Raw genomic sequence first — 16439 nt, forward strand, 5'->3', positions numbered from 1 at the left:
CCATTATCATGTCGGTCGGACGAGTCTAACAAATGTTAGCACACCCAAAGTAATTCTACTTTTACTTAGGCTTCTCATACCGCTCGAATTGCTCTCCAATTCCGGCTTTGGGTAGCCGCCATTCCCAAAGCTAACCGGCCATAGAAGTTCTGGTGAACGGCTTGATTCTTTACGCCATCATGGTTATTCAAGGTCATTGAAGTTTTGTCCATCGCTCCCATGGTCAGAAAATGGTGTTAACGCCTCTTACGAGACCGGGCATGCTTGTGGCTGTTATTAGCCCATCTGAGACCTTCTGTCAGCGTTTATTACCAGCGCGGCATAAAGCGTCACGGGCAAGCATACAACCTCCATGCTACACATAACAAAGTGCAGTGCTTTAGCAAAAGAGGATTGGTCTGGAAATAAGAAGTGATCTCGAGAAGGGCTTTGCTCCCTACCTTCACGTGGCGGAGGGTATTCATAGCGCCAGCTAAGCGCCGGATACCTGACCAACCAATCGACCATTGAAGCCTTTACCCAAAGAACCTTGAAAACAATCGGAGAAGGCCGACTCAGAAAGTACTTACTCTAATCAGGCAGCATTACATACTAGTAGGACACCAAAACAGTGACTTATACGGCGCTCGACGTGAACGTCACCTACCACCGATATACCTGATCTAAAAACTCTCTGCCAAGTAACCGCCATAATACTGGTCTACCAGTACTGATGACGACGCTTCATTGGATAAAGCTTCCTTGTCATCCTTTCAATTAGAGGAAATGTCTAATCTTCTAAAGGATATATGGGGTATGGACCAAATCGTATCTGACATTGTCAAATCACATACACGGAGAACTTTGTTTTGTCCACGGCGGTTTACTGAATCCCCGCGGGTCGATCTCCCCGCGGACCTAGGCTTTTCGAACCCCAGATGCCCATGGGGAACCCCCGCCTAAGTAGAGTTGTATAAATGCCATTTATTCGGACTTATTTTATGAATCAACGAATTTTATGCTATATCAGCCAAGTATTATCGAAAAAGTCGGTCAGAGTCTGCGAACTCGTCAAGGAATCATGTCAGGGTAAGTCTTGTCCGCCATGCTTGCCTCAGTACAATCCAAATGCATTGGAGGAACTCACAATCTATGACAGACCTGAGGCACAGTTTATTCAACTCACCAAGGCCACCGACCTTGTGCCAGAATCAACGGTGGAGAATGTATACAACCAACTAAAGCCAGTTCCTCCCTCCTTCCTGATTGGCAAGTGGAACGGCGGCGATATCGACACGGGACATATTGGACATAAGCTTCTCAAGGAAATGAAATGGGCCGGGAAAGACTTCCGGTCGGTAGACGACGGTGATCCGATCATGGTTCATGATGCAGAAGGGAACCGGGTATGGAAGGAAGATTGGGGACATTGCTCGGTACGCATACCCGTGGTTGAAACCGTTCTTAACCATGCTGACATTCTTATTATTTCTGAATAGCTACGGGAGGTGGTCTATCGAGGAGTCACCTCGACCGCCATGATCTATGACCAAAAGCCTATTTTTGACCATTTTCGTTATGTGAGCGACGATATGGTTGCAGGTGCCATGGATACACCTAAGCTGTTCGGTGCTAAGGGTACTTACTATTTCTATTTGACTCGACGCAGTTCATCCTCGCTGTAACATAAATGGCAATCTAGGCATAAGGCAGGGTGTGGGGTCTCCCCATACATGACTCAATCTTTTTGTAACTTACGACTCAGTTCAATTGATCATGTTCTGTGGCCTACTTTGGGATAGGTGTAGTCTAATAAGCAGGGAACAGTATAACGATGCTTGCCTTGACTTGTGGCCCAACGATAAACTGTTAATAGACTTGTACCTCGGCTTTCGGATGATAATCGGAGGGTTCACTTCCTTTTGTCCTCATTAGAATTAGTTCCGCGAGGCAATTGATCATCAAGATCTTCCATTTCCCCCTGTCGCTGAGCGTCTAAAGGTGAATGTGCCTAGCACTTCAACCAGTTCGTGATGGCTTTATGTTGTGGTGTAAAATAGCCCTTCTGGGAATGGTATATCTTGGAGAAAGATTTTAATTTACTTTTTTAAGGGTGCTTAAAAATCGCACGACTTCATACAACATCGACGTTTTTAAATCTTCCGTAGCGGCTCAAGAACTACGGCGCAGCTAAAACACGATTTGTTTAGCTCGCATAAAGCAACAAAGCTATGGGGAACACGGGTGAATGTGGGTCCCAAGGGATCTTGGTGACGGTTCAAGGGGGAGAAAAACAAAAAGATGAGGTCGTGCCCGGGATCGAACCGGGATTACTGGAATCAGAATCCAGGGTGATAACCATTACACTACACAACCGCTGGTTGTTGAACAGTTAGAATAGTTTTTAAAATATAAGCTAAATCAAAAGGTCACTGAAAACTCGCACAAATTGAGGTTGAGCAGTATACATACATTTTAACCTGGGCTGATTACCACTCCAGAATAGCAAGACCAGCTATCAATATTTATCAGTTTTTCGTTAACTTGCAGCCAGAGTGGTTTTATTTGTTGGTGGTGAAGTTTTCAATGAGAGGTCTTTTATTTGCCGTTTCTTTGAGGATATATATATTTTTTCGTACACCGCTAGAGTAGGCAAGAATGATCATGAATTACGATGTAGGTAGGGGTAGAGACATAAGTAGCCAAGTAATAGGAGGCCACAGTGTCTGTTATGAGGACGCATTTGAGACGTGTGCATGGTAAGATTAGGGATGGGAATACTGGATGGCTTATATATATGGTCTCAGGGCGATATATAAGCTGCGCGTTGAATCAGAACATGGGGGGCTGCCGATTTTTTCAGGTATCGATAATGCTTGCTTACGCTGCGCAACAAGGCACACTAATAGTGCCTAAGCAACGCAGCCTTTTTCCATTTCCTTTATTTCCATTATTTCCATTACTCCCGTCAACGAATCGCAACTCACAATCATGACTGACCTGGCCGAGAGCAAAGGGCGCGTACAGCCTTCCCGTCACACGCTTCAAAGGTAGTGCCTGAAGCGGGGACTTCAAATCTCGACGATCAAGACCAACTGCAAAGGATGTATTACGTTTAGATAGCTCAGCGTGATTAGACTTTATACTACTATAGTATCTCCATCTCTACCTCATGCACGTATACATTCCATCGTATATAGAATAGAGAAGTAAAGATAGCTCAAGATAGAAATAAAGGTGGGCGGTACTGTGCAAACTTGAACAATAACAAAGTTTGAACCATAGTAAGCCCTGCCTTCCCATCCCATCTAATATGTGCATTATACATATCGGTATCCAGGAGTCATATAACATGGACTATACCACCCTGATGCATAATAATAGTAAAACGCATACATGGCGGATAGTATGTACAGATCGTGGATAGACTGCCAGACTAGAACTTCAGTAGAATGTTGGTGTACTGCTCCGATCTTGTCGGTTGCATCTACTATAATGTATTTGAAAGGTATTATTGTCAATTTCCTGGCACAGCATACTCCAGATTTTACAGTATATGGCTCGGCGTGAAGTATATTGTGGTTGCTCTTTACTACTATAAATATCTCCGTAAACCCCGACATGGAGGTAAGGAAGGATGAGAGTTTGAATGTTCGCGAGGAGAATTCGTTTTTGTAATCACATATGATTTGCTTGCTTGGTAACGCGAGGCTGAAACGGACTTGGATCCTGTATACAACCTGCCACACCCCAATATTATTAAATTGTGTCATCTGCACATTCGATCATAGTATAATTTCTCACAGCCTCGTGTTTTACGCAGTATATTTTATCCAACGGATGAATCACACAAAAGAGCACGAATTGAAGAATTTGCGTTCCACATATGCTTACCTACGTCACATGGTCGAGGGTTCAAGACGATATGCATATCTCGACCTCGCAGTTTCCGACAAACATTATGTAGTTTATAATACGAAGTTGACTTGTTATTGCCTAGTAGACTGTCTACGCCTATACTGGTAAATATGAGATAGGTAACCTTCGACTGCTGGCATCACTCTTTAATGGAAGGACGTTTACTATTAGTAATGAGGCCCCGAATTGAATATGAGGAGGCAGAGTAAGAACCAGGAGCGCAGACTGGATGGTTTATCTACAAGGGAATTGGTGACATGTGAGAGGATTGACTTGGTTATTCAATCTCTTTTCGCTCATCTTATCTATCTCCTTTGTATTGGACTCGGGGATTACGATGGTGCTTCGGAGCTAGATTCTGTCACACCGGTGAGGTGGCTGCCAGCCGCACAGTCAATAGTTGGTCTCTAACAGCTGAATAAAATCTTGATTATTTGACTCGCGGCAATAAACTCTCAATCAGCATCTATCGAAAGCCCGGGTTGAAGTCAGTATATAAAAGCTATCACACTGACGGCACTCCGTAAATACAGGGCCAGCACAATTCTTAAATATCACAGATTGCTGGATTTATTCGCTATCGCCTCATATAATCGGAAATATTCTCCCTACAATGATCGATTGGCTTTAGGGCTTCCAAAAGCATGTACTGTAACGCAGTCGGGAAAAAACCAACATATCCTTTGGCCAAGTATGACTATTGTTATTAACCCTAAGCCTTGCATATAGTGCGGCAGGGATGCGATTCCTTCTCAATCGTAACATCTCGCGTTGGTTATCGACAACATTCCCAATCACATTCCCCGGACTCGGCCAGAACTCAGGGCTCTCTCCGCCCCGGTGACCTAGAACCCCTGATTGCGTCCCCTTTCTACTTTCTCGACTTACCCCATTTATGCTTGCCACATGGCTTAATGTATCCTCGGTCTATATCCGACGGGATGTCTCGCAGCTAGTGCATCCTTGTAAAGTTTAGGTCCCTCTTCTGCACGGATTCAGCACCTATGTACTGGGCCCAGACTCAGAGATTGGAGCTAAAATCTCCTACTGCAGGATGATAACTTTAATTGACTGTGAGCGTGATAGTGATAACGAGGTGATCATATAGGCAGCTATTCCCCTTGCAGAAAGTGGTTAACACAAGGGCGATGATAGTCTGATATTTTCGGTACATGAACGATGCACTCAGCGACCAGAATGTGCTGCTCCAGCTCAGCGGAGAAAATCCTCTCAAGCTACAGTGTAGCTCGTTCAAGTACTCCATCAAATCCACCGTAGTTTTCCAGAAGTTATCCCGGAGTAGAGAATGACAGTTTTCTTGTTCTCAAGTTGCAGATGTTGATCATTTTGGCCCCTGAGAAATGCTCCCGAGTTGAGCTTGCTGATCCTTCCACTCCACCAGATGTCGTCATGCCGTACTGCAAGAAGAGCGTTGGTGGGACAGATAGAGCCACTGTGGCGATTCCAGCTTTTGACCCGCTTCCTACTTGGGTAGTGATATGAGGTTATTTAGCAATATATTCCTTGAATATCCCGTCCCCTTGCAAGTAGCTCGTTGTATATTCCTAAATCATATCAAGAACCGTGTTAAGACGGGACTAGCAGAAATTTTGCCAATAAAAGACCCGCAAACCCACTCACGATCGTTTCACGTTCTAATATATTATTATCATGACTTACTTCTTGATTTTGGTATGTTCATCGGTAACATCGGTAAAGACAAAATCAAAGCTGCTAACCGGGTCTACGGCTAAATTATAATGGCCTCAAGAATCAGGATTCGAGAATTGGTTTGGTTTGTTGACCCAAACCCTATCACGTGACTCGAACTAGATGCCGTAAGGATCGGCGACTCTCTCCATTTTCAAGGATTCAAGAACTGGAAAATGCGGAACCTTGGGGTGAGACAGGAGACAATAGTTAAATCCCAAGCTCCCGTTTTTCTTTACCGGCTGCTAGCTCCACTGACTTCTTGAGTCGTCTCACACCCCCCACTTGGTCACACCGCTCAGCTAGCCATTGCCATTTAAAAACCTCAAGCCCTAATGCCAAGAGACGCTAGGGGTGGACATTCGGATTAATGGGTTGTTCACTCTTTTTTACTGAGATGTACGGAAGGATTCTATTAATTATAAATCCAATCTCACGGTCCGTACCTTACAGCGCCATATCCACGTGCGACCGTGCGCCCTATGTTGATTGTCTACTCTGTACAGTGTACACTAGAGACGGGACGCAGGTACCTATCTTGAATCCCTCCTGATCATTCCCGATCGGCTGGATTTTTAGTGGGTAGATTAATTAATTATGATCCCTGCCATGAACCTACGAGGTCCGGAATACTGGTAACTGGGTATTGCCGAGGTGCGTTGTGAGAGTCCGAAGCGATGTAAAAAAATAGATGAACTGGTCTGTAGCCGAGATTATAGAGGATATCTTCCATCCAACAACGAAAGATATCAAAGAAAAAAAAGAGCCTAGGATTTGGGACGACTCAAGCGAAGCAGCATTAGCAAACGGAAAAGGTCGCAAACGGCGAGATTGCGATGCTACAAGGATTCATCTAACTGACTAAGGTGAAAACCTTAAGCAGAGACGACATTGGTCCATCGGCGGATTGCACCATCTCGGTTAAGATCTACTCCTGCCTAGGTAGGCAGGTCCAGAGCATTATCCACTGTATGATTCGTGCATGAAGACATCGTGCAAGGGGATATCGTGCAAGATCGGTTTAGTTCACGTGGAAATCGGGCACGTACTCCGACCCAGACCGCGGATTAGCTTTTTTAGTTTGGGTCCACCGTCGGTATCGCCGAGTGAACCCGTCGCAATCCCGCCCTACGTGGTGCAAGAAACACCTCATTATATCAAGCATGTTAACAGTTATGACCTAGTTTGCTATCTGACGATCTCACTGCCAGCTCGTGATAATCCCTCTGATGCTACGTCTCCACTGGAAACGCTCGTTTTTGAGCTTTGTTTCGGTGATTCAGCGTGAGAAATGGACGGTAGCAATTTAGCGTGGGATGTGGGCCAGCAATTAATTCCAAATCACAGATCGTTAGTTCGGAGGGGGTCGAGATTAAAAAACCAAGGAATCGTCCCAAGGGTGGGCCTTTGTGACTTCCAATCTAGGCTAGCTCACCCCCAATGAGATGGCCCTACAGAGTCGCTATGGATGCACGTCCTGGAACCGATCTGCAAGTGATATCGCCAATCTAAGATCCTGCAAACCCATTAAGTTGACCATGTGCCCAACTGCTGCCTTGCAGGTGCATTGACTTATTCTTTCCTCCATGGCTTCGATATCCTCACGAACTTGTCAACCTTGACTGGCGATCGCTGACAAGCGTACCCAACTACACCACGCTCCTTTAGCCATTCTTTCAGCGAAACACCGCCATCATGGGGTCGGAACTCGGAATCACCCCGGAAACTAAGCCGCAGGCCGTATACACCCCGGTGAGCATATGGTGGGCATGCTGGGCCGGCGTGTGGACGACCGCCGTTGCACTGGGTATGATCTATCTCATTGCCAATCGCAACATGCCGACTCTTCGAATTCGAGGCATCGGTATGTCGCTATCAGCTATCGTGCTGCTTCATTTGTATTGGGCATCGGTTCAGTTTGGAGTTATGATCGGTCCCATTATGCCGGGAGACGCCCAATACTGGATCATGGGCACCTATTTGGGCTGCGGAATAGCCCTATTCCACGCTTCCAACACTCGTTTCCTCCACGTCGCAAAGCACCAGCGGAAATTTGCCCACCATAATAGCCGTATATCTGAGTCTGTTCCCGATGAAAAGCCCAAAGGCGGCTTGTTTGCCCGCTTCCGCCGACTCGAGTATACCAAGAGGATCCTCATCCTCGTTGCTATCGCTATGTCCTTTCAGATATTTCTCACTATCCTGCTGTGGGTGATTTCTCGCAAGTGGCACAGCTCCTGGGGGATTCCCGGCACCGAGGTTACGGGTACTCCATCGGAGCAGGCCGCAAAACAGGGCACAGGCTGGGAATGGTAAGAACACCATGGATGCTGATGTGCAGCGGTCGCCCGATTTCAGTTGATACTAACCCAGATTAGGTGGCCCACCGCGTTTTTTCAGTTCTTTTGGGCCTGGATTGTCGCTCCCTTCGTGCTCTGGAAAGCTCGCCATATCCATGATACCCAAGGCTGGCGAGTCCAGACCATTGGCTGCGCTATCGCCAAGTGAGTATGAAAAGTAAAGAAGAGAGGGTTTTATCATTAACATCTTACGCAGCCTCCACGCTACCCCGATGTGGCTCATCGCTCTCTACGTTCCTGCCATGCAGGTAGTCAACCAGTACTGGATTCCTCCGCAGTGGTAAGCCTTTCGTCTATATATTTGGAAAAACAACTTTCTGACGTGGTATAGGATTTGCCTGTCCATTTGGATCATGGAAATTTTCACTGTCTTTCTTCCCTGCTGGGAGGTGATGCGCCACCACGCCCTTCGCCAAGAGACGTTCAATGCGATCGAGCAGTGGGAGTCAAAAATGAAGAAGTCTGGTTCAGAAGCCAGGTCCCTCAACTCCATCCCTACCTTGGTCGATTCCATGATGTCCGGCTGGAAATCCCACAACGGTTCCGTCGATACCACCGGCTCCCGCGACAGTATCCTAACCATGGGCGCCCTGGAACACGTCCTAGAACGTAACCCCGCTCCTCTCCAGAAATTCTCCGCCCTCAACGACTTTTCCGGCGAGAATGTCGCCTTCCTCACCAGCGTCGCCGAATGGAAGAACTCGCTACCCAAGGCGCTCCGAGAAAACACCGACCCCATGGACAATAACATGAAAGAGTTGCTCCACGAACGGTTCAACCGCGCATTGCATATCTACGTTAAGTTTATCAGTGTTAGCCAGGCCGAGTTTCCCGTGAACATCTCCTCCCAAGATCTCCGAAAGCTTGAAAACATCTTCGAGGGCCCTGCTCGTTCCCTGTACGGCGAGAAGCGCGCTGCCGTCGACCCCGTCACTCCTTTCGATACCCCCAGTTTCCCCATGAAATCTCTTTCCTCACCCAGCTTTGGCAACGGCTCCCAGGTCGAGCTCCACCCAGTGTCCTCAGACGACCGCGTGCAATTCTGGGGCGAAGTCCCCGAGGCCTTCGGGCCAACTGTCTTTAACGACGCCGAGAAGAGTATCAAGTATCTCGTTCTCACTAATACATGGCCCAAGTTTGTTAAGAGTCGCAGATCCTCTGATCCCATTAAGGAGGAGGCTGTCTGATCGGCTTCTCGGGCTCGTGGAACGCAATAGGGCTTAATCTGTCGAGGCCTGTATATATTAATATGCTAATGTGCTTGGATACACGGTGTATATACGCAGACGGTGTGTTTCATATGTTCTAATACCTTTTGCGCAGTTTATGACGGTTTTGATTGTATATGTATGAGTTCTGATTTTATGTTGGATTTTTTGTTCTTGGATACCACCTTGTTGTCTTATCACCTGTTCATATACTGTGTTTACGGTATGTACTTTCTTTCTACCTTTTCTACCTTTCCTTGATTTTTCTCTTTCTATCTCTCTCTTGGCCTTCGGCTTTCATTGAGTATACGGACATCGGTATGGATATATCGTGGCATTGAGTCTATTCATTATTTCAATCAGTGAATATAACATTTTCACTTTGAGAACCAAAGCATGCATATGCTGGAACTGGTTCCAATTTACAATACTATCCTAGAGAACAAACTAATTCTCCCAACTCTACCCCAGTATATGAAACGTAACATAACCCTATCACAAAATAAACAGACATCCTTAAACCAAGCCCTAATAATACAAAAAACAATCCAATCACCGATAAACCATCCCATCCACCGGCATCCCAACCTCCCCGCCAGAAAAACCACAACACCCAACCTCGACCCCATCCCCAGTCCCCTGATACACAACCCCCCAACGCAGGGGCATAGTCTCCACCGCATCCCCACACCCATCTACCGAAGAAACCCCAGGATAACACGCAGCAGCGATAGCCAAACTACAACTCCCAGCGACAGGCATACCAGACCCAAACCTCCTGAACCCCAACCCCACCAGCCCAAAAACCATGACCCCACCAACAACAATGGCACAAACAATAGCAACAGGAGAATATCCACACGTTGCGAAATCAAATAACCGGAACCGCTCTAATTGCATATCATATGTCTCCACATTAACGAGGAATAAACTCTGGGATATGAGCCAATGTAACACGGTCGAGAATATCAACAACGGGATAGCGTATGTATAAGGCAAAGAGAGGAAATAGGTTGTTCGTTGTGAGCCCTGTGGGGTTGAGGAGACGCGGAGACCTTTTCGGTGGAGGGCGTAGTTGCTCCATTCTGCGGCGAGGGTCATGGTTGTGAGGACGCTGTTGGAGGTGAAGTAGAGTACGGAGAAGATAATTTGGGGTGTGTTTGCTATGATGGTGTTGGTGAGGAGGGAAGGGGGCCAGGTGTTTCCGCTGATTAGGGTTTCGGTGTTTGTGATACCGAGGCCGGACCAGAGGTTGCCTTTGTTGGTGATTTGGCTGAGACCGAAGCAGAGGAGGCCGATGCAGATTGCGATGGCGATTGTGTAGCTGGTTATGTGGGGTTTTGTTAGTGGGGGTGGTGTTGGCTTTGGTAATGGGGGGAATATGGTGTACCTACCATATTATGCAGATGATCCATCGGACTGTTGAGACTGCGGTAGCCCATCTTTGGGGCTTTGCTTTGTAGGGAAGGGGTTTGGAGGGTGGATTCTTGGCTAGGGCTTTGGTCATGAGACAGTGGTCTCTATCTCTTATCTCGGGGGTCTTGAGGAATGAAGCTAGTGCGTCGCCGGTTGTGAGGATGGGTAGGTCGGTCATCGTGAGGGCCACGGCGCAGATGATGATCGCCTTGACAGTATTGAACACGATAACGATAATAGCTAGAGGGAGACTGTACTCTAGCTTGCAATTTCCTGGAACTTTCTCCGCCAGGCAATAATTCACGCGGTAGCCACCGACTATCCAGTTATCAACATGAGTACGGATCTCCGGAAGTTGGTCGCGGCATAAAGTCTGCATATCGCAGGCGTACACGGTTTGATTGCAACACATCCAAGCGTATGGATTGTTTCCTTTCACCGGGGTAGAGGCTCCCTGAATTGATAGAAAGTCAAAGTCGGTGTCGTTTGGGTGAAAGTCGTCAGTGAGTAAAAGTACGCTGCCGTATTCGGATTGGAAGTTCGTGGCATAGGCGGACATGCAGTCGGCATTTTCCAGACGGTAGAGCTCGTTGTGGAGTCCTTTGTCAAGCATTCTTGAGAATGAGAAGTAGGGGTTCGTATACATGGTGTTATTCTTGTCTATAAAATCGTGAGGTGGGCGGACGTTGTTCGCGTTAAAATCGGAGAACGGCTTGTTTCCTGCAAATATTTCGTACTCGAGGTTTGTGATTGTGGAGAAGATGGTCGAGTTGTAACTGTTCTTACAGTTAATATTTCTGATAAGTATATGAACTGAACGTAGAGTAACCAATATGAACGTACAATAGATGAAGCGGGAGAGACGATAGCGCGAGAATCAGCCAAAGAATGAGTTTCATCTTCGAGATTCGAAACAAATTCCGCATGCTAGGCACACCGATATCCAGCCATTGATTCTTCTGATGTGCGCGATCAATCTCCGCTCGTGTAGGGGCGCATAGGCATTGCTGTCTGAATGTCAGGATCTAAGCACCATCCCTACAGGTAAAAGAAACATCTCTCTACCATAGTATAGGAACTCGCGCAAAGCAGAGCAGTGCTTAAAATGTTGATGACCAAATGAATCCCAGTACTCATTCTCTTGGTCTTGGTACAATCGCCGGTGTAGAGTACCCCGCGATCTTCTGTAAGATCATGATGCGACACGGCCCAGGCGACAAAGGAAACATTAAACAGTAGTACGATAATACTTGATAACGAGCCTAGATATAACGACCGTTTCCAGTTTTCCGTTTTGCGCTTCTTTCGGTGTTTTCGCGTCGATTGGACTCCTGTCCGGTCGCTGAGATCTGTTCCGTCTTCGCTGGACGAGTTCGGCCCTAGTGGTTCTTCATCTCGTGGAATTGAAAGCAGTTCTACCGTTTCCGCCCGGTCAAATGTTTTTTGGGACATATTTTGTGGTTAAAGGGTGAATATGTAGCATCAGGGGTTGATTTGCCATGTCAGAGTGAACAAATAGAGGAAATTCAGAATCGACATGCGCCTTGACGGTCCAGAGTGAGATTTCGCAGGATCAACATTGGTCCCTGAATCGAATCGAGGCCGTGTCTGCCTTGGCGAGTTTAATTAATATTAGCAGCGATTAAAGAGGACTAAAGCACGCTGATCCTTTCCCAGAATCGAATCGGCTGTTATTGGGGGCCATTCGGAGAAGACATCCAATTATTTTAGTCTTCCCATAGGCTAACGGTACGGCTAAAAGCTTGGGCATTTGGTCCAGGTCTTTGCTGCTCTTCTGATCGGCTATATATACGCTGTGGATAGGGTAACGGAGCCACCAGTCGATCTGCAAATTGATATCCACTTATAAGCAAATCAATTTTGTCTTCGAGCTCGTTAGCTACGCGAAGCTGCTTAGGATGTATAGGCTTCTGACCCAATGGAGTGGTTAAATGTTCGTATTAGGGCTAATGTGAGATAAGCGGGTAACAAGATCAATATCTATGATAGCAATCTATGGCTGGTTGAGGTCATCGGAAATGTTCAACGTCCCCTGTGCTCCCAACCCTAAATCATCACAATCACCATTCATGGTAAAATGAAAACCTCGCTTTCAAGACCTTTGTGCAGGGCAGGCGAGCTGGCCATTGACTAACCGGAACACCCCATCTATAGCATGTTAGCTTGAAATCAGCTTACCATTCATTCAAGACTTACCCTGATTAAACGTGACCTTAGCCGCCCGTCGCTGTGATCCCCGAGCAACGTATTCCAAGGGGCGTCGGACTACATTATCGCACCAACAATCGATTCGGTACCTGTCCTGAGAGATCTTGACATATTCGCAGCCCCAGCAACCACCCCTCGCCAGTCCTTGTCCACTAGATGTAGTACTTAGTATCCATGACGTACAAACCCAGCTAACAATAAATATGAATAGAAAGAGCATGGGGATATGCATACTTCGGTAACGCGACCAATGCCTCGCTAACAGTATCCCAACCAAGACAATTATCCAAGACCACCTCTGTAGGACGCGCATCCCTGCCATTGGATCTACAATTACCGAACAGCTTTGCCCGAGGCAGCTGTGGCGGTGCATCCGAGTTTCCGACTGGTTGATTTCTGTTGCTGGCAGGGGGTGCTGCTTCGTTCGGCGGCGGTACAGGTTCGCGTTTCATGGGTGTGTTGGGAGGTACGGGTGGCTCACCCGTGTTCGGTCCAAGTTGTCCATATACTGGCTCTGGAATTATCGCGTTTGGGCCAGGTTGAGGAGCTCTGTTGGCTCCACCTCTGTTTGGCTCTGGCGGTGCTGCGTTTATGTTCCTTGCCGGTAGTATCTTGACGCCCACACACTGGTCGTGGATTTGTCGGGTTGAAGACTGTGGGGGCTGGATCGTATTTTCATAAACCCCCCCTGTTCCACTGCTTCCGGCTTGGCTTCCGGGTCCAAATCTTATACTGACAGCTACAGCTGAGAGATAGAAAGCAATGAGGGTATAAGTTCGAAACATCTCTGCGGTGTAGAAGATAGTGACTGACAGGACTTCGAAGAGAGGAAAATAGGGGTGATTTAAGTTATCTCAACAGGGTGCTGGGTTATAGAGCCGGATATATTCATCGTCGGGTTACCTGATCGCATGAGAAGAGACCTTGCCTACTTCTTTGTAAAGTGCGGCTTGCGTACAGAGGTCAATTTCCGTGTAGCAAAGTAGGTATTCTAGATTCAGCCGAAATTACTTTCATTTATAAAGGTCTTTGAAAATTACATGAAAATCCTTCTAAGCAGTGGGTAAAGACCCTTTCTGGCAAACAGATTCTCAAGGAACTGGGCAAATGGGGCAACGAAACTAACTCAACTGGTAACCACGCTAAGCAGTGCCAGCAAAGAAAGACTAGTTGATCCATACTGAACTTGATGCCGAGGGTAACACAGCTTATTCTTTGTCAAGCAACTCTTTCGGCTGTCGGGAGCATGGACTCCCACCTTGGATATTCGAATTCTTTGGATATAGCCCCTGAGGAACACAGAATCTACCAGGCTCTTGGTGATGACGGTCAGTCTTAGAAGGACACCTGAAAGATGAGTGGTATCGTGAGGGACTCAGTAAGAGGGACATCATAAGGGGGCTATCCTATACTACCCGCGTTGTATTCCCAATCATGCAACCAGTAAACAATATTGAAGATAAATGGGCGATAATATTCTCTACGTGATATATCTGCGGTCATGATACCTAAACACATGTGTAACTCTGCCAATCGCCCGGGCTTCCATTAAGAAATCTCGGCTCCTTGGGCCATACACACAGTTTCCTAGTTGTATTCGACCCATCAGGAGGTGCCGAGCTCATGACTTCCCCGGGCTGAATCCCATCCTCCACCCACGGCAACAAAGCATCAAGAGCATGGTAAGTGGCGGGTACGTGAGTATACGCTGAATTGGCCCCACAGTGCCCACCCCCAGGAACCATGAACAATCGGATAAAATCAGGGACATCTTGCCCTTTCATAGTCGACTGGATCTGTTTCAGGTGCTCGATTGGCCACGTAGCTGCATTGTACTGATCTGCCCATCCTTGAAGCGTGATTAACTTGCCTCCTCGCTGACTGAATGCCGACAGGTCAGGAGAGATTTCGTCAATGGCCGGTGATGCAGTGTAGTCTAGATGATCGACATCAGAGCCCCAGTTGAAAGATGTGACGTTATACGTTCTGTCTTTGAATACTAGCTGGCGAAGAATAGGAGCCGCGTACGAGGAGTACAGATATGTTTCCTGGGCCAGCCAACCGTTTTCTGAGCCCAGATCGAAGCCGGGATAGATCTGCTTTCCGGTACGTTGATCCTTCGGCCCGGCATAAATCTGGAGTGTCGATTAAATTTGGGCTGGAGTAAGACACACAGTCTTATTGTTGCTGATGGCAGTCTGACCGGGCTGGCATTCCAGTGTTCTGATATCAAAGTCACACCTCAACGGATTCTCAATCAACCCGTCTTTGACACCATCTAGCTCATCACAGGCAGCTACTGTTCTTTTCGTGATGAGATTCAAAGCATCCTGACTCATAAACCCCTCCCCAGTCGCATGTAGTCCATTCCAGAGGAAGCTCAGTATCAAGTGACTGTACCAATTTCCCGGACTTCCAGCATAGATACCATCAAACAAGGTAGGATGGTACTGTGCAAGTGCATAGCCCTGGGCACCGCCAGTTGAGCAGCCCCAGAAATAACTGTAGGCCGGTTGCTCAGCGTAATAGTTTGCAGTGATGGATCGCGTGACATTGGTGGTCATGGCTATTGAATTGTGGATCCAGGCTTTCACCTTCGCGATATCGTCTAAGAACGGTACAGAGTCGTTAGGTCCACTGGCTTCACTTTCGAGTAGTGGGTGTCCACTGTCACAACCTGCGACTGCGAAGCCGGAATTGAGGTTTGTGAGCATGGTGGCGTTATCAATATCGCCGGCGAAGCCTCCGTTTCCTAGAGCCTCGATTAGTGTACTCCCCTTAGATATAGTTGGTCAACTCTTACCAACGGCAAGGAAACGTCCATTGTAATGATACTGGTCTGGAAGGAATAGTTCCCAGGTAAGGGTGTTATTCCCGCGTGGGTCCGGCGTAGCATCCCCGCCAGCCATGTAGTTAATGGTTCCTTGAACATGGCAGAGAGGAAGCTCATTTCTGACGGGACTTCCATTACTGGATAGCGTGAGCCCTCCTATAGGCACATTTTGAGCGTGATGGATATGTGCCGCATTGTCAATCTGGGCTCCAGCGAGACTTGCACAGCCCACTTTCTCTTGCCGCCCCAGCGGGATGCCCTTGACGACTTGTAGGACCGCAAATACGTAGGTTATAGATAATACTCTCATTGTAAGTGGCAGGGGAAATGAGATTCGATGGCTGCCAGTCGTGACTTCAAAGCAAAACGGGGTTTTTAAGTTCTGAGGGACATCAATTTCTCAGGACATTGATTTCCTCCCCACCTGGGAAGGTCGACAATGCTCCACGAGTCATGATTGATGGGCGGGTAATATCTACCGGTTGAATATTTCAAGAAATATTCTTTTGAACCTTAAATGGGATCATCCATGGTCTAGGACCGAAACCCCGATATATCGGCTGGCGGCGCCGATGGCCGATAAGAGTTCCTGGAACAGTAACCGCGAAACATGATCTACGGTTGGACGCCCAGAGTGAGCAATACAATTACATATATCGGGTCGGTGTAGTTGAACCCGACCAAACTTGGGAATCTTTGCCTACTGTTTGGTCACAGCATCGGAGACCTTATTTGCGTGTGAGTTTAGGCCAATGCAGAGGTCAGCTCAGTTAAAAGTGCTCTAGA

The 16439-nt window shown here is 47.3% G+C and overlaps 4 protein-coding genes and 1 non-coding gene across 5 annotated transcripts; 2 read left to right on the plus strand and 3 right to left on the minus strand.

The window, feature by feature from the left end:
* Positions 1 to 956: 956 nt before the first annotated feature.
* Positions 957 to 1664, plus strand: AO090103000246 (DUF4334 domain-containing protein; the record flags this gene model as incomplete). Its single annotated transcript, XM_023233372.1, has 2 exons — positions 957 to 1415; positions 1479 to 1664. The coding sequence occupies 2 exons, from the start codon at positions 957 to 959 to the stop codon at positions 1662 to 1664; spliced, it is 645 nt and encodes a 214-aa protein (XP_023093875.1).
* A 619-nt stretch (positions 1665 to 2283) lies between these two features.
* On the minus strand, positions 2284 to 2355 carry AO090103t00006. Its single transcript has one exon. It is a non-coding gene; the product is annotated as a tRNA-Gln (tRNA).
* A 4947-nt stretch (positions 2356 to 7302) lies between these two features.
* On the plus strand, positions 7303 to 9154 carry AO090103000244 (uncharacterized protein; the record flags this gene model as incomplete). Its single annotated transcript, XM_001826780.3, has 4 exons — positions 7303 to 7919; positions 7986 to 8111; positions 8164 to 8247; positions 8299 to 9154. 4 exons carry the CDS (start codon positions 7303 to 7305, stop codon positions 9152 to 9154), a joined length of 1683 nt encoding a protein of 560 aa, XP_001826832.1.
* Positions 9155 to 9727: 573 nt separating this feature from the next.
* On the minus strand, positions 9728 to 12043 carry AO090103000243 (uncharacterized protein; the record flags this gene model as incomplete). The annotated part of the gene is made up of 4 exons (XM_001826779.1): positions 9728 to 10499; positions 10570 to 11367; positions 11435 to 11598; positions 11657 to 12043. 4 exons carry the CDS (start codon positions 12041 to 12043, stop codon positions 9728 to 9730), a joined length of 2121 nt encoding a protein of 706 aa, XP_001826831.1.
* A 2285-nt stretch (positions 12044 to 14328) lies between these two features.
* On the minus strand, positions 14329 to 15963 carry AO090103000242 (uncharacterized protein; the record flags this gene model as incomplete). The annotated part of the gene is made up of 3 exons (XM_023233373.1): positions 14329 to 14955; positions 14995 to 15572; positions 15624 to 15963. The coding sequence occupies 3 exons, from the start codon at positions 15961 to 15963 to the stop codon at positions 14329 to 14331; spliced, it is 1545 nt and encodes a 514-aa protein (XP_023093874.1).
* Between the last annotated feature and the right edge of the window lie 476 nt (positions 15964 to 16439).

Source organism: Aspergillus oryzae, chromosome 8, assembly GCF_000184455.2.
Source record: "Aspergillus oryzae RIB40 DNA, chromosome 8".
Classification (NCBI taxonomy): Eukaryota; Fungi; Ascomycota; class Eurotiomycetes; order Eurotiales; family Aspergillaceae; genus Aspergillus; species Aspergillus oryzae.